Below are 18,237 nucleotides of genomic sequence, written 5' to 3' on the forward strand. Positions count from 1 at the left end.
TTTTCATGTAACTATTTTAGTTCTTTGCTCTCAAACTTAGAGTTTGTGACTATGAGAAAAATTTCCTATGAACTTTGGATCTCTATCACTTACCATTACCTTAGGAAAGCCATGAAGGCTATGGCTTTATTTTATAAACACTTTTTCCACTTGGATTGCTCGATGTAAATTTCTAAGAAGAGGAGTCAAAAGTATAATTTTATATGGTTGGTGATGTATTCTACTAAGAGGAAGAAAAGAGTAGAAAAAATCTCCAGCTTCAATCCTTAGATCTACATAAAACACTTATAAACCTACAAAAGAATCTGAGAAGATCCAAAGATCTATATACCAAAGTTTCATATATAACACCAGATGGAAAGGAACTTTTTTTATTAGTAATATTGACATAAGAAGAAGAATGTAGACATGGGTCTCTAAAGCCCTCACCCAGTGGAGGGTTCTTTTGATATCCCTACACTTTATTTGGCTATTTCTCTCTCTTTATTATAGAAGAAGAAAATAGAAGTTTTGATATCCCTACACTTTATTTGGCTATTTCTCTCTCTTTATTATAGAAGAAGAAAATGGAAGTTGAACCTCAGACAAGGCAACTCAAAAGTAAAAATATTAGATTAACGATGATGATAATGATCATATGTAGAGAGTGAATTTATAATAAAATGCTAGGATAGGTCTAGATTTAATCAAATAATAAAATATTATTAGACAAAATCAAGGTCTATCAACTATGAGTATTTTATTATATTTAAGATAGGAAAAGATTGATGAAATGGTAAAAAACCTTTATTTAGGGAACAAACTCAAAAAATATTGATTAATTAAGTAATTAAGAAAAGTTGTTAAAGTAATTAATAAGTAAAAATGACTTATTAATTACTTTAAGAAGATATGCTCAAAGCAAGTTAGAAATAATTATTAAATAATGATTTAATAATTAGTTCACGAAGAAATGCTTAAACATTAAGGAATAATAAATGAATAATAGTTTATTAATTATGTAATGCTGTCAAAATGTGTTACAAATAATTAATAAATAATTATTTCAAGGGATAGAGGTTAAATGATTAAGGAATAATAAACAAATATTGGTTTATTTAATCATTCCTATGGGTGCATTGTTAAGACACTCCTAGATGTTAAATCACTGGTTCAATTCTCCCCCATATTCTTGTGTTATTATTGGACATAGACATAATGTAGCCTCATCAATGCCAAACATAAAATAAAATAAATATTCCTTTAGATGGGTGAAAATATGTTAATTATTTTCACAAACATAGGTAAATATGAGAATAACATTAAATTAATTAAATGTTCCTTGGTTATTTTCAAGTGGTTAAGCAAAAATAATTAAGGAAAAGTGGTTCTTTAAACTATTTATGAAGGTGAAAGTGGGTTTTAATGTGTAAAACCCATATTACATGGCGTATTTCAATCATCCTAGTGGAAAATGGCTAGTTGATCACTTTAAAGGTAATAACAAATAGTTCCCTAATGTATGAGTGTTGGGAGCAAATTTACCAGAAACCAAAGGGGCAGCCAAATGGAGAGAGAATGAGAGAGCCACTGCAGCATAGGGAATAAATATAACCGAAGGAGGCAAAACCTATCGGTCAAAGAAAAGTCTCCTTTATTATTTGTACATGACCAAAATGAGGCGGGGGAGGCATACCCATACCCACTGAGATAACTCAGTACAAATAATAATAGTGCGTCCAAAAATGTGGGTGTGAGAAAAATAGTACATGATACATTATGTGCATGCATCAATGGGCTAGAAAGTAATACAATGATACAAAAGTGTCCCATATACATATGTGCTTGAAATACGAAGTCCATGGCTAATACAATGAGTGTTATTGAACAGAGTACATGGGACCAAATGTCCCCAAGTTGATGTCAAGGGGAGATATCAACCAAAGAAGCCCTACTGAACTAGAAAGTGCTCTGAAGATATGAATGGGCCAACTGAGGGAGGGGCTCGTGAAGTGGGCTCTGCGATTGGCATACAAGCTTTGATATTTTGTGACATCTGAAAATATATTTTTTTGTAAGCTTGGGAGTACCTTTCTATTAATCATATGTAAAGCAGGTTACAGAGTATATGTCCTATGGCCTCAACCTGCCCGAAGGAAACCAGGTCTGTTGGCCACCGATCAGCGTCATAAACCATCCAAAACATAAACAGTTTTAGTATGTCCATCCAAGCTTTATAAGCTACCATATCTATCACCCATCTATATTTACTACTGACAATGTACATGTTAGCTGGCCATATCATAAAAACAAAAAACATCAAAATCAGACGATGCTACCGTGGTGGGGTCCTTTGCACTCGACCCTCGCATTTCATTTTTTGCAGACTTTGTAGTTGTTTTTCCATGCGGCCAAGGCAGACATTTTGATGGTACAATTGGACCTATATTGAATGTATTTCCTGTTGATTTTCCTTGAGACTCGGGTCAACTTGCTAGGTTTGTTGGGGGCTTCCAAGTTCTGGGTTTCCAATATGGCTCTCTCCAGTAAGCTCTTCATTACTCAATATAGTTGGATTGACTGTTTGAACAAAGTCAACCTTCTGCGGGTGTGTCTAAGGTCAATTACCAAAGGTGCCCAATCCTATGTTGGAATCGATTATGTTGTCACCTTGGCATGCAATTCTGCCTCCCATTTCGAAATACGGACTTCACTTGCGCCAGGGATCCAACACTATAAGCATGCAAGAGATCTTCCATGTTCTCCTCCCCTGTTTTCCTGCCTCTTCTATGTTGGGGTTTACTAGACAAAACCAATAACGTTTTCCCTTTCCTAATTTTCTGATTGTTGTCGCGACAACGCACACGCTTCCCCACGCCAGCCTCTACCTTCACCATGTTGCTGTAGACTGGGTCTCCCAACGACTGCAGTTGCTCCCATTCCCTCACCATAGCGAGAACTAGCAATGCAGGAGTTGGAGGAGTTTGCAGTTTAGGCATACCTGAAAGTGTGGTGCACACAGATGGTTGATTAAAATTTTTCAGCCAAATGCAAACTTTATTGTCCATCTCTTTCCTATGGGTGACAATTTTGGTTCCACATTTCCTATTTTGAGGAATGAAAACACAGAGAACCCTGATACCCTTGTCATTTGCCTTTGGTCTGGTAGAATACTCGATTTTCACCATATCATTGAAATGGCTCAAATACATTACATCGTCGAGACTCTCTGACCGATCCCAGGCCCATCCAAGACTCAGACACCAAGAATTAAATGAAACATTTATAGAATTAACAGATCAGACGCTAGTTGTTGACCCTGACTCCCCATACATGCCACTCTAGGTCGGAAGATTTCTAGAAAACGTCAGACTCTCTAACTGACCCCAAACCCATCCAGGCCTCAAACACCTAGAGTTAAATGATTCATTAATAGAATTTATAGACATAGTACTAGTTATAGACCCTGACTCCCCATACATGCCCATCTGGGCCAGTAGATTTCTATAAAAGACTAAAATCGGCATACCAGACGCTAAGAGTTAAAGACTTAACTGATCCAGGTCCAAGTGTGACGAAGGACCCTTCCAAGACCTTTTACTTCCGTGATGTGTTAAATTGCATTTTTAATAGAACATAAATGAATGCATGCGCATGATGTAAATAAGAGGAACATGACAATCATCAACACACGAAAACATAAGACGTTGATAACGGAGTTCGTTCAGGAGGGACTACGTCTCCGGGCCTCGGTGTCAAGATGGTGTAGACTGCTGCATTAAGTGCTATCAATAGTGATTATGTACATAAGAGGTGAAGTCGCTATCATACAAGGAAAATTCCCTCACGCAGGAGTGGCTCCAAGAGATGTTCCGCTACAGGAACTCTCAGTCAAAAAGGACTCCTATCAGTATGACACAAACTCATGCATGATGATCATGAGCATCCCGCCTGCCTGGCATAAAAGGGATCTCAATGCAAACATACATGGCGACCACATGAGTATCCCATCAACATACAACAAAGGCATCTCAAAACACAACAGGATGAATCATGACAACAAGTACATCACACAGATGATTCCGTATCACATCAAGCAGGAATCATGAAAACGAGTAAGAAACAAGATCCCACATCAAGCAACAACCAAGGATCTATGCAGCACAATGCATAGAAAAAGAAGTACATAAACACACTGCATATACCTCACATCCAGGGGCAATCTGAAGAAGAGGATTTCAAACTACTGAAGTTGTTCATGCCATCAATCTCAAGGCATCAAATGGCATGGAAAGGACTGCTCGCACATGAATGTTGACACCTGCACTCCACTTAGAAAAGTGGCCGAAAAATAGAATGAGAAAATGGAAAATATGAACACACCATCAGATTTGTGGCATTGAATAGTGCAAAATCGATTTTCAAATTTCTGAATTCTAAGAAAGTGGAAATCTGGGGCTCAAGGAATCTTTTAGATTCCTCAAAGATTCCCTTCTCCAGGTCCTCTGCAAATCTGCTGCTCAGATCAAGAAACTAATTACACCATCGGGTTCGTGTCGCTGAGAGGTGTAAGATCGATATAAAATTTGTCCAATTTGGTCACTGCAAAAATTTCACCCTCTTGGAAATTTTGCTCAGTCATGGTTCCACCTACATAAAAATTAATTAAAAAAATATTATGCCTCATTTTCCATGCCCACTCCTGGTTCCTCCATCTCCTAGGTGCACTATGCAAAAAGGTTGATATAATGTTTTGCGGGCAGATCTACCAATGGTGGTCGTTTGGCACGTTGGCAAGTAAGGAAAATTGTTGAGGAGGGGTCGAGGGATCAAATCCCACCCTTCCATATTTTTATTACATAATGGTTACATGTTTGAAATGGGAAGCGGGTCTGCCGGTCCAGTGGCCCGCTCCCCTAAACCTATGCCGGTAGTTCATGTTAACGTTAAGGTGTGGAGGGCGGCGGGGTTGACAGCCTGCGCCCCCACTTATTAATAGCGGTGTGGTGGAACAGCTCCAGGGGTGGTGGGGTCATGGTCACCCACCCCTTAATTAATTTTTTTGATTCAGTGGTTGAGGGAGGACCGGCAGGGGTCATGGACCATCGGCCCATAATTAATATATATTTTTTATTTTTAATATATGGGATATGACAGGTGGCGGGGTTGGTGGCCCACGACACCAAATTATATTTTTTTTATTTCATTAAAACAAACTCAGTCATTTTTGAAAATTCGAAAAATGACCGAAGGATACAAATTAAATAGGCCACAAATTGGCCGAATCTGGCCTAGGTTGGTCGGATTTTGTCCAAATTGCTGCCTCCTTATGCTTGCCTAGTCAGGAAAAGTCAATCGAACTTTGACTGCTTCTAACTTTCGCATACGGACTCAATTTGACAAACCATTCACACCACTACGATCAAGACGACAATATCTACACTCTGGTCCTAGTTCGAAATCATTCTGATCACTTTGATTTTCGATCTTCCATAAGCCCTCTTTGTCCTATGTGTGTCTCTGGAGCCACCTTGATCAATCCTCCCCACTGAGGAGCTTTTGGTCCTCCAAAAGCATGAAAAAATACCTTGCAACTTCTTTGTACCTTGTCTGCATCACAAGAGTCTTGAAAGGTCTCGCTTCCATCTCCTTCACCTTTGTTCTTCGGAGCCTTAAGTGATATCTTGTAATGCATTCGAAGAAATTACCACTCCTCAAACTCTCAAGATAGAAGGACATATCAAGAAGAAAAATATCCAAGCAGTGAAAGATCACATCGAGCATCAACAACCAGTTCTCTAACTTTTAAAGGATAATTCCACTTTGGTGCATAATCGAATGAAACAACAGGTAGATCAACATCACAGTGAAAGAAGTTTTGATGAAGGCGGTTGGGTATTTTTACAGCTACATCTCAAGCAAGCAATTTATGAGAAGGAAATGTTGGCAATATTACAAGCACTTAAGAAATTGTGACCTTACCTAATGGGAAGACACTTCAAGGTAAATGAATCATGATAGTCTTAAATAATTTTTAGAACAAAGATTATCTTTAGAAGAACAGAAAAAATGGGTCACAAATATGTTGGTTATGACTTGAAATCATCTACAAAAAAGGGAAGCAAAATGTTGTTGCAAATGGACTCTCAAGAAAGGATGAGAATGTGGAAGCATTGTTTTGTGCTATTTCTATTATCCAACCAAATTAGATACACAAAGCAAGGGATGAATGGAAAAAGGAAGAAGAAGTGTCGCCACTCATTAAAAAGTTGCAGAAGATCCCAGTTCAAACAATATTACCAGAACTTTACGAGGATGGAAAAATCATATTGGAACCTTAAGCATTCATAGAAACAAGAACCCGACAGCTACGAAATCAATCCATTTCAGAGTATCTCATCAAGTCGAAGAACTTACCCGCTAAAGATTCCACATGGGAGGACAAGAATTTTGTACAGAAGCATCAAGAACTACTCAAGCGTTGAGGACAACACTTTTTGAAGGAGAGGGGCATGTTAGGTCCTTATACTACTAGTGTAACCCCTTATTGTTATTAGTACAACCCCCTTATTATATTTTTGTTCCCATGTAGTCCCCATATTATTATTATTGTGCCCTTACGTTATTATTTTTATGTCAGCTCTGATTATATTATGACCCCTTAGACTCCTATATATAGAAAGGAGGTCTTGTCATTTGTATCATCCAAGAATTGTTCATTTGTGAAATGTAAAGGAGGTTTCCCCCTCGAAGAGGCTTATTTCTAAGGCGTTGATCCATCTTTTCTATCTTTTTGTGATTTGGTTCCATAACATTTCCTTTCTGTCTCTGGTGTAAGTATGGCGATGAGAGCTGGCCTCAACTCTTTCCTTGCAATGGAAACTACCATGGGATGACGGGGATGTACTCCCATCATTCTCTTTCCTCGACGATTTCGATGACGTCTCGAAAGAATCTAACACCTTCGAACATTCTCCTTTGGTGTATCCCATGCCTACAAATTGATGTTTACGGACAACCTCTAAAGGTTGAGTTATTCCATGGTCATTAACACCAAGTTCTTTTTGCTCCTCGTGCCTCGTCCTGGTAAGGAGCCTCATGTTTGTCCCTGCAATTGGGATCTCCAAATATCCAACAGAAATCATACTATGTGACGACAAAACCGAAAGGAAATCAACATCTTTTACCTCCTCTGTCGATTTGGAAAGAACTGATGAGGGCTTCTCATCATCTGTTGTTGTTGGTTCGCTAACTGTCTCGGCGCATTCCCCAACTTCCTTCCTAACATACCCAAGTCTTGTTTGGCAAAGTAATTCTTCTACTTTGATGGGGTTGACAATGCCTTGGCCACTAACGCCCAAGCCTTTCCCTTCATACCCCATTTTCTTCAACATTTTGGAGCCAATTCCTATGGTACGATTTTCAAAAACAGCGAAATCATCATCAGGACACATACATGAATTCGGAGAATTATTTTTTACCTCACATGGGTCATACTGCAGCTTTTCCAAGGCCTAGTCCTTAGTTTGGAGTTGTCATAGAAAATTATGTTTTTCCTCTTTCTCTTCATGTAAACGCATCTTCAATTCAGCATTCTCTGTTTAAAGATTCTGCTTGTTGTACTTCATTTCTTCCAGGGCCTCTTTTGTGACTTGCAACTGAAGTTGCAATCATTCCTTTTCCTCTGTCTCTTTCTATAGAGTTTCATACATTATTTCCACCATTTTGGAAATTTTGAGCATGGTCTCATACATCACTTTTTCATCCTCTGTCACTACACGTTCCATTGTTCATGCTTGCAATTCACATCCACGCAAAGATTGCTCTGATACCACTTGATCTAGGTCCGAGTGTGATGAAGGACCCTTCCAAGACCTTTTACTTTTGTGATGTGTTAAATTGCATTTTTAAAAGAACATAAATGAATACATGTGCATGTTGTAAAGAAGAGGAACATGACAATCATCAACACATGAAAACATAATATGTTGATAATGGAGTTCGTCCAAGAGGGACTATGTCTCCGGGCCTCGGTGTCAAGATGTTGTAGGCCGCTGCATTAAGTGTTGTCAATAGTGATGATGTACATAAGAGGTGACGTCGCTATCATACAAGGAAAATGCCCTCACGCAGGAGTGGCTCCAAGATATGTTCTGCTACAGGAACTCTCAGTCAAAAAGGACTCCTATCAGTATGACACAAACTCATGCATGATGATCATGAGCATCCCACCTGCCTGGCATAAAAGGGCTCTCAATGCAAACATACATGGCGACCACATGAGTATCCCATCAACATACAAAAAAGGGATCTCAAAACACAACATGACAAATCATGACAACAAGTACATCACACAGATGATTCAGTATCACATCAAGCAGGAATCATGAAAACGAGTAAGAAACAAGATCCCACATCAAGCATCAACTAGAGACCTGTGTAGCACAATGCACAACAAAAGAAGTACATGAACACACTGCATATACCTCACATCCAAGGGCCATCTAAAGAAGAGGATGTTAAACTACTAAAGTTGTTCATGCCATCAATCTCATGGCATCGAATCACATGGAAAGGACTGCTTGCACATGAATATCGACACCTACACTCCACTTATAAAAGTGGCTGAAAATAGAATGAGCAAATGGAAAATTTGAACACACCATAAAATTTGTGGTTGATATAATGTTTTGCGGGCTGATCTACCAATGGTGGTCATTTGCCACATTGGCAAGTAAATAAAATCGTTGAGGATGGGTCGGGGGATCAAATCCCTCCCCTCCCTATTTTTATTACATAATGGTTACATGTTTGAAATGGGAGGTAGGTTCGTCGGTCCGGTGGCCCGCTCCCCTAAACCTCTGCTGGCAATTCATGTTAATGTTAAGGTGTGGAGGGCGGCAAGGTTGACAGCCCACGCCCCCACTTATTAATAGCGGTGTGGTGGAATAGCTCTGGGAATGGCGGGGTCATGGCCGCCCACCCCTTAATTAATTTTTTTGATTTGGTGGTTGAGGGAGGGCCAACGGGGGTCATGGCGGGGTCATGGCCGCCCACCCATTAATTAATTTTTTTGATTTGGTGGTTGAGGGAGGGCCAACGGGGGTCATGGCCCATCAGCCCATAATTAATATTTTTTTTTTTAATATATGGGATAAGAGGGGTGGAGGGGTTGGTGGCCTACCACCCCAAATTATATTTTTTTTTGTTTCACTAAAACAAACTTACTCATTTTCGAAAATTCGAAAAATGACCGAAGGAGACAAATTAAACAGGCCACAAATTCACTCGGAATCTGGCCTAGGTTGGCCAGAATCCAGTGGCCAGATTTTGTCCAAATAGCTGCCTCCTTAAGCCTACCCAGTCAACAAAAGATAATCGAACTTTGATTGCTTCTAACTTTCGCATACGGACTCGGTTTGACGAACCGTTCACACCACCGCGATTAGGACGACAAGATCTATGCTTTGGCCCTAGTTTGAAATCATTCTGATCACTTTGATTTTAGAGCTTCCATAAGCCCTCTTTGTCCTGTGTGTGTCTCTAGAGCCACCTAGATCATTAACCCAATCCCAATTAGCCCATGCAATAACATCACCAAACCCTGCCATTCTGGCTTCATTCCTTACAACAAGACCGCCATTTCATGAACTAAGAAGGCCTGAGATACATACCAGTATCCCTGCCTTGTCGTCGTGTTATCGACATCACCTTGGGTGCTCAGCCTATGTCCTAGGTATCCAATCCTGTGAGAAACCTTTACCACCACTCAACAGCTCCATAGGTTAAACCACAATAACGTTTGCATGCAAAAATCCAGACTTACCACTTGTAAAACTAATGTTACCGTACCCGAGGTTTGATCTACCACTTGGTTGTGGGCCGCCAGTTCCTTTAATTCCTTGAGCGTGTGGAGGCATTAGGTGGGCCACCGAGTTTCCCTATCCCAGTGTTCCTTGACGAAGCTTTTTTTATGGTGTCTACCACATGGGTGGAATCTCCTTCAATGATCAGTTTTTGTATTTGTTCCCTTCTTGTGATTAATAATCCATGTTTAACTGCATTGAATTCTGCCTCATTGTTACTCGCAATGCCACAGTCTAATGCAAACAGTCGGACTACCTGACCTTGGTAGTCTCTAAAGATGCCTATGAATCCCGCCTCTCCAGGGTTACCTTTGGATATGCCATCAAAGTTCATTTTTATGAAGTCCTCTTAGGGGCATATAAATTTCGAGGGTGATTGGATGATGTCTAAAAATATAAGAATAGAGATAAAATTTTATTTATTTATGGGTGTAAATTAATTAATTTGTATGATATATATAAATTTTATTTATTTATGGGTGTAAATTAATTAATTTGTATGATATATATATATATATATATATATATATTAAAGACTAAAAGAAATTTATTTTATTTATTGCATTCAAATAAATAAAAACACTGAACATTTAACAATTAAAAAAAAACTATTTTACCGGATGAGGCAGAGGCCACGGGATAGGGTTTGCGCAGTTGGGCAGGATTGACAGAGGAATCCTCAGTCGGGGGACGGATCAAGATCAGATAGATTCGTTGGAGCAGAGACTCTTTCAACGGCAACGATTTTTCGCAGCTTTGTTGGTTTAATAGAAACCTAGGGTTGAACCCTAGCCGACAGCACTGAACGGGATGGAGGAGCCACGGGGGGGGTGCAAACCCCTCCTTCAAAAATATAGTGATGGGAGAAACCAGTTCAGGAGGAACAACAAAAGGAAACAAAGAAAATCTGGCCCCGGTAATGGGCAACTTATGGCAGAAGCGAATGAGAGGAAAATGCCTTCCTCGAGCTCAGAAAAAACCCAGGTATATCATCCCCTATAATAAACTGGAGGAATACAATTGCTATATGAAGGATCATGCATTAATCTGCAAATTTATCGGCTATTGGCCTTCAGAAAAGGAGTTAAATAGATGGATAGAACAGCGATGGAGACCTCGGGGTCATGTAGATCTTAAATTAGGAGCGCAGGGTTTCTTCACTGCTATCTTTATGAACCTGGAAGATAAGAACCGAGTTTTTGAGGAAGGGCCGTATTTCTTGAACAATGCAGGCCTGTTTATGAAGCACTGGGAAGAGCGATATAACCCTGACAAAGAAAAACTAATGGCTGCCCCGGTTTGGGTTAGGCTGTTTGGATTACCTGATGAGTTTTGGGACCCGGAAATCTTAGAAGGAATAGGAAATTCTATAGGTAGCTTTGTCAAGACCGCTGAGGCCACCAAAAGAGGTAAGTATAATTCCTTTGCCAGAATTTGTGTTTTCATGAACTTGGCTGAACCACTCCCGGAAAATATTGAATTAGAATATCATGATGAAGTCTGGACGCAGCCGATCGACTATGAACACATCCCCTTTCGATGCCGGAAATGCCACGAATATGGCCACCTATATAGGCAATGCCCGCTGAACAAGGAGGAAGGGGGGAAGACAGATAAAGGAAAGACAGCAGACAAGGAGGAAGGCTTCCAGCAAGTCTATAGAAAGAAAAGGCAAGATAAAGAAACCCTGAAACCCAAAGCGCAGGAAACTTCCAATACAATAAAGAATCAAAATAAGTTTAAAGTGCTACAAGATGACAATGAGGGGTATGAAATACATCTAGATGATGATGAAGATCCAGAGAACTCACCCATGGAGATTTCCCGAGAAGAGAAAGAGAAAGTAAAAAGCCCAAATAAACAGAGTAAGGAACAAACAGAGGAAGAGGGGACGGAAGAAACAGTGGCATCGCAGATGGAAATTGAAAACAAAATGGAAAGCGAGGCTGAAGAGGAAAAGTTAATGAAAAGACTAATCCAGGAGTGGAAGTATTTGGATAACAGATTTATACCAGAAAAACAAAAACAGTTGTTCAAGGAAGCTTTCCAGAAATATAAGGAGCGGAAAGGTGAAAACTTGGAAAAACAGATAACGGAGGGGGGGGAGCAAGAAAATGAAATGCTGGAAATGGGAAATGCTGGAAAAAGTAGCAGAAAACGAGGTCGGAAAACGATTAATGAAACCATCCAATCGATGGGCGAAACATTGATCAACTCTGGTAAAGTGATACCTCTGTCAGAGGTATTTTTTCCTTCCTTCCAAAAGTTTTAAATGATTGTTGTTAGTTGGAATATTAGGGGTTTGAATAGTAAGGGAAAGCAAAGATATTTGCGAGATAAGCTCAAAAAAGAAAAACCTAGCATTTTGATATTGCAGGAGACTAAAATTGTGGTACACCAGTTAGAAGACATCATTGAAAAAAGTAGATTGAATTACAAAGTTATGGGACAGGATGCTATAGGAGCTGCAGGGGGAATAGCAATACTGTGGAATCCGAATGAAATCCTTCTAGATAATTGGACTAGCATGCATGGAATCCTGACCGGGCTGGGTAGGATAGTAGGGACTAAGGAACAGGTGGTTATTACAGGTGTTTATGGACCCACAAACCCTGGAGAAAAAGAAAACTTCATCAGGAGCCTAAGAACTATCCGACATCTTTATTCTGTGCAGCCCTGGATCATTGGAGGAGACTTTAATTTAATCAGATCCCTGGATGAGAAAAAAGGAGGGGTTAGAAGGTTGGATCAGTTCATGGATAAATTTAATGAGATGATAGAGGATCTAAGAGTAGTAGATATCAAAACTATTAACGGAGTCTACACTTGGAATAACCGAAGAGGAGGCAAGAACCAAATTGCTTCAAAACTGGATAGATTCTTAATATCCGAAGACATCCAGAACAAAGATATTTTTGTTGAGTCCAAGATTATCCCCTCCCTGGGATCAGACCATTGGCCAATCCGTCTGGAAGTAGACATTAAAAAAATCAAGGTTAAGAAGCCATTTCGTTTTGAAGCCTTCTGGTTAAGGGATCCAGATTTCATAAAAAAGGTAGAAGGCTGGTGGCATCAAAGTAAAGTGCAGGGTAGAGGAATGCACACGTTTCAACTAAAATTGAAAGAACTGAAGATGAAGATTAAGAAATGGAACAAGGAAGAATTTGGCAACATTCTAGAAGATAAGCAAAAAATAGAAGGGGAAATGGAGGATCTACAACAGAAAATAATTCTAGAAGGCAGGACTGAGGAAAGCATCATCAAAGAAGGGATTCTGCTGGGAAGAATGGAAGAAAGACGCAAGCAAGAGGAAATCTTATGGAGACAAAAATCTAGAATTAAATGGCTCCGGGAAGGGGAAAGAAATACAAAATTTTTCCATCAGGCAATGGTCAAGCACAGACAGGGAAACAGAATTCTCTCCATTAAAGGGAATAACGGTATAAGGTTGGTGGAGCAGAATGAAATTGAGCAAACATTAGTTGATCATCATAGAGGAATCCTTTCTGAACCTCAAGTGGATCGAGCGAGAGCCATTCAGGAGATCTGTACAGCTATACCTAGTCTAGTTACGGAAGACCAGAACAAAGCCTTAATGAGGGCGGTTACTTTGGAAGAGTTGGAAGATACAGTGAAAGCAATGAGGAAGGGCACTGCACCGGGCCCGGATGGTTTTACAGTAGATTTTTACCAGGCTGGCTGGCATTTTCTTGGAAAAGACATATTGGATTTAGTAGAAGAGTCAAGGATGCAACAGAAGGTATGGCCGGCTCTTAATTCAACCTTCTTTACTCTAATTCCTAAAGGTGAAAACATGGAGGATGCTAATGACTTTAGGCCTATAGCTCTCTGTAATGTAGTGTACAAGATCATAACCTCTCTAATTGCCAAAAGATTAAAACCCCTTCTGGAAGGTTTAATCTCGGCGGAGCAAACTGGTTTTGTGGAGGGGAGACAGATTTTGGATGGCTTAGTTGTCTCTCAAGAAGTTATTCACTCCCTCAAAGATAAAAAACGAAAAGGAATGATGATCAAGTTAGATTTATCTAAGGCATACGATAGGCTTAACTGGAGATACCTTGAAAGAGTTCTGGAATGTTTTGGTTTTCACAAGAGATGGATTACATGGATCCATAATCTCATTTCTTCCCCTAACTTTTCAATCTTAGTCAATGGAAACCCTTCGAACTCGTTTAACGCTTCCAGAGGTCTTCGTCAAGGTGACCCGTTGTCCCCTTTCTTGTTTATTTTAGCAGCAGAGGGACTAGGAAGGTATATTACTCAGGAAAGAGCAGCTCATAGATTAAAAGGACTGCGCTTATGGGGAGGCAGACTTCCTCTTACGCATCAACAATTTGTTGATGATATAATGCTCTTTGGGGAACCAACAGTTAAAGAAGTAAAGCATCTAAAGAGAATCCTGGACTTGTTTGCTGAGGCATCGGGACTTGAGATTAACCGGGACAAATCTTGTGTTTTTATCTTCAACACGGTTGAGCCAGTGAAGACTCACCTTATTAGAATTCTGGGATTTAAAAAGGGAGAACTACCTACTAAATATCTGGGCAACATGCTGGACTTTACTTCAAAGAGACTAAAGAACTGGCAGGGAGTCTTAGATAGACTAAAAAGAAAAGTCTCTGGTTGGGCCTTTAGGGTCCTGAATGTTGCTGGCAGAATTGTTTTAGCTAAATCGGTTCTTCAAGCCATACCCATCTACCCTCTATCAATTATGGCGGCCCCGAGAGGAGTTTATGGGAAGATTAGAGAAATTATCAGAAATTTCATTTGGAGAGGGTCAGAGGAAAAGAAGAAATGGGCCTTAGTGGCCTGGAATCAGCTTACAGAGAGGAAAGAGAGAGGTGGGTTAGGATTAAGAGACCCAGAACTGCTCAATCAAACACTGGGAGCTAAACTTTGGTGGAGGTGGTTGAAAGGGGGAAATGACCTTTGGAAATCAATATGGAGAACAAAATATCGAATGCCAGACTCACAGGTAGACATTCTAAGACAAAAAGAAACTCCCCGAGGATCCGCTGTTTGGGAATTGGCCAGTCAAAATAGAGACATTGTTGAGCAGCATGTGTTCTGGGAAATCAGAGGTGGGAATGAGGCTAACTTCTGGGACGACAGATGGCAGCAAAGAGAACGACTGAATAATATTCAAAGCCTTCATCAAATCAGAGGAAGAATTGAGGGGAACAGAATCTGTGTCAAGGATTATTGGAAACCTGATAACATGGAAGGCTGTTGGAGATCCTGGAAGGACCCGATAGAGTGGGATCAGAATCTTAGTCCTGACTTCCAAACGGCATTCAAAAAGGAAATGGACTCAAGGAAAATCAGAGCAAGAGATGGGAAAGATATTCTACGTTGGGGTAATACCATGAGAGGTCTTTTCTCAGCTAAGGAAGCCTATTATTTGGTAAATTCTCACAATAACAATGATGGCCAGCAGGATTGGAGAAAAATCTGGGATCTAAACTGGTGGCCCAAAGTGACCATTTTCGCTTGGTTGGCTTCGAAAAACAAAATCTTAACTTGGGATCGCATTCAGAAACGGGGTTTCTCGGGACCATCGAGCTGCTATCTGTGTAAAAAAAACGAAGAAAACAGAGATCATATTATGATCCACTGCCCGTTTATTAATCAATTATGGTCTAATACCAAGCGCACCTTTAATAAATCTGGGGTGGTGGTTAGAGATTTTCTGGAAATGATTTTTCGATGGAGGGAGGAAACTTTTCACTGTAAAGTCATACAGAGAGCCTGGAATCTTGTATCAGGTTTTATAATCTGGCTGGTATGGAAGGAACGAAATGCTAGAATTTTCAAGAATGTCAATAAGGAACCTGAGGTGATCTGGGAGCGGGTGGTTGAGGCGATGAGAGAAACCATTCTGGTGGAAAGATGGCAAGACGAAGATTGGAAAGCAGATCCAGAGGAGCAAGAAATTTTGAACAGACTCAATATTAAATTTGAGATGGTGCACTATCAATTAAGGAGAGAGCAGGACATGAGGATTAAAAGTCCAGACAAGTTTACCTATCCTAGAGACCAATTCATAAAACTTAATTTTGACGGGGCCTCTAAGGGCAACCCTGGGGATGCAGGGTTTGGGGGTATATTCCGTGACAGTAAAAGACAAGTAAGATGGATATATGCTGACTGGGGAGGGAAGATGACCAACAATGAGGCCGAGTTCTGGGCTCTCCATACCGGATTAAGACTTGCTATCAGGAACGGGTACTCCAACTTGGAAATTACGGGCGACTCCCAGATTGCCATTGAAATGGTAAAGAAACTCAGGAATGGCAAGGGGTGGGAGAAGGTGACAAAGAGTTGGCGTACAGCTGGTATCGTTCAGGAGATAGAGGATATGATCAGAAGAATAGACTACTGTGTCATTAATCATGTTAGAAGAAATGGCAATAAACCTGCGGATTGGCTGGCCAATTGGGGCAGCAGAGGTCAGGAAAGCAGGATAGATAGCCAGTGGAGGACTGCGGAGGCAAGTAGAGAATGGAAAGATTTGATCGCGATCATTAAGGTAGATCATGATGGTGCTATCGGGGATCACACTCCGATCAATGAAAGGGATTATTAATTGGCGGGGGCACGATCGAACCATGCCTAAGGTTCGATCGAATAAGGTGCTAAATGGCATGAAAATCCACACGATGATGAATCAGGAATTAAAAGGGGGTATGATGGCGGCAGATGGGATGGGTACCAAAGATTACACTTCTGATGAGGTAATTAATACTCATCCGCTGAGAGGGGAGATTAAAGGTGCGTCAGGGTACATAGCAGAGGACATCATTAGGGATAGACCGGCTGAAGATAGCGAGGTACCGGAGTCGGAGGGGAAACAACCGGAAATTAAAATTTGGGCACCGTGCTATGCTAAACATACCATAAATATCCGAAGGCAGGAGAAACAAGGAAGGACATATAATCACCCCTGCGGGATAGTTCAGAAATTTCTGGGTAATTTCCAACAGAGGCATTTTAAGGTGAGAAATAACCAGAGAAGGAAGAGCGACAGGAAGGTAGGCGATATGGAAACTCGTCAGAGAGGCCGTGGTGCAGGGGGGCGGAGTGCAGCAGATGAAGCTCGTCAGCAACGGAAGGGCAAAGGTCCCATAGAACGAGACCCACCTTTCACAATCTGGGATATAGAAGATGATTCAGGAGAAGAAGGCGATGGTGTCTCAAGGAAAAGTTTTAAGGAGATGCAGAAGAGGAGTTCGAAAGGAAGAATGCCTCAGCCGGAGACAAATCAGCATGTTCAGAAGGCCTCTGAAGATAGGCGCCCGGGGCTTCGCAAGCGGGGTCGTCCTTTGGGTAGCGACCAAAGCAAAACCCAGAAAGGAGGTATGAACCAGAGCAAGACAGAGCACGAGGAAGGAAGGAATTCTGGAAAGCGGCAGCAGCACTCCACGAAGCCTAAAAGAACAATGACGCACCAAATTAGAGCGGCGGAAAGGGCCTTTCATAACAATGCCGATCCTGCTATACGAAGGATTATGCAACATCTTGAAAAGGAGGCCCTTCAGGAGTCAGAGGCAGATGAGATGGAAGATTGGGCAACCTTCCTCCATGACCCGGGCCACACTCGTGGACGCAGGACTCTATTCAAGCAGTCCCTACACATGTATTGGGTAATGAAGGGTCTGATGGCGAAAGCCTTGGAACAGGTTGCTAAAGAAATGACTGATTTACTACAGGAGAAACCTGATACGCGCAAGGAGCTGAGCTATATCCGTATAGCCTTGACAAAGCAGGAAGAAAAGATGGATGAAATTCTTCAAATTCTGAAGAGTGAACGCCCAGATCCTGTACAAGGAGACAGCCAGCCGAATCCTGCGCAAGGAGTCAGCCAGCCTGTGGAAAAGGAAAATGCTTGAAGAAAGATATGTTTAATGCTGTTACTCTGTTTTGTTCTGATTTTGCTCTTGTCTCTTTAGATGGCTAGTAGGAATAGAAATATAGTCTTGAATAGGGTTTGTTGTAAGTTTCAAAACTGCTATGCTGTTTTAGCTACTCTGGTCAGACTGAGAGCCTATTATTTTTGGGCTGGACTGAAAAATTATAGGTGGTTTTGACCCGGTTTCCCCTTGAGGGCGGGCTTCTATGGTTTGGATGATGTATCTTTTTGAAAAATTTCAGTAATAGAATGAGTAATACCTGAGCTTACAAAAAAAAAAAAAAAACACTATGATTACACAAAAATTATGGAATGTGAAGACAAATTTTTGTGATGGATTTGGCAATAAAAGTTTGTTACATTATACTATATTATTGTGGCTAATACTAATAGTTACTTGTAATATTATAGCCAGTTGATTTGAATAATATTATCATATTATTTCTCACCTATAACAATATA

General features: G+C 40.6%; 1 protein-coding gene across 1 annotated transcript; it reads left to right on the forward strand.

The window, feature by feature from the left end:
• The first annotated feature begins 10,764 nt into the window (after window positions 1-10,764).
• LOC149215437 (uncharacterized) lies at window positions 10,765-16,452 on the forward strand. The gene is made up of 3 exons (XM_089389711.1): window positions 10,765-12,087; window positions 12,223-13,148; window positions 13,248-16,452. Exons 1-3 carry the CDS (start codon window positions 10,765-10,767, stop codon window positions 16,450-16,452), a joined length of 5,454 nt encoding a protein of 1,817 aa, XP_089245837.1.
• Window positions 16,453-18,237: the final 1,785 nt, after the last annotated feature.

This window comes from Pinus tabuliformis, chromosome 1_1 (assembly GCF_031772625.1).
Source record: "Pinus tabuliformis cultivar Carrire ecotype Pingquan chromosome 1_1, CPIR1, whole genome shotgun sequence".
Classification (NCBI taxonomy): Eukaryota; Viridiplantae; Streptophyta; class Pinopsida; order Pinales; family Pinaceae; genus Pinus; species Pinus tabuliformis.

What these genes read in the sequence shown, in the direction of transcription:
- LOC149215437 (XM_089389711.1), top strand. Translation starts at nt 10,765, where the DNA reads ATGGGCAACTTATGGCAGAAGCGAATGAGAGGAAAATGCCTTCCTCGA. An exon ending in AAGTGATACCTCTGTCAGAG is followed by an intron (nt 12,088 to 12,222) that starts GTATTTTTTCCT and finishes TTGATATTGCAG; the next exon opens with GAGACTAAAATTGTGGTACA. An exon ending in AGAATGGAAGAAAGACGCAA is followed by an intron (nt 13,149 to 13,247) that starts GCAAGAGGAAAT and finishes GGTCAAGCACAG; the next exon opens with ACAGGGAAACAGAATTCTCT.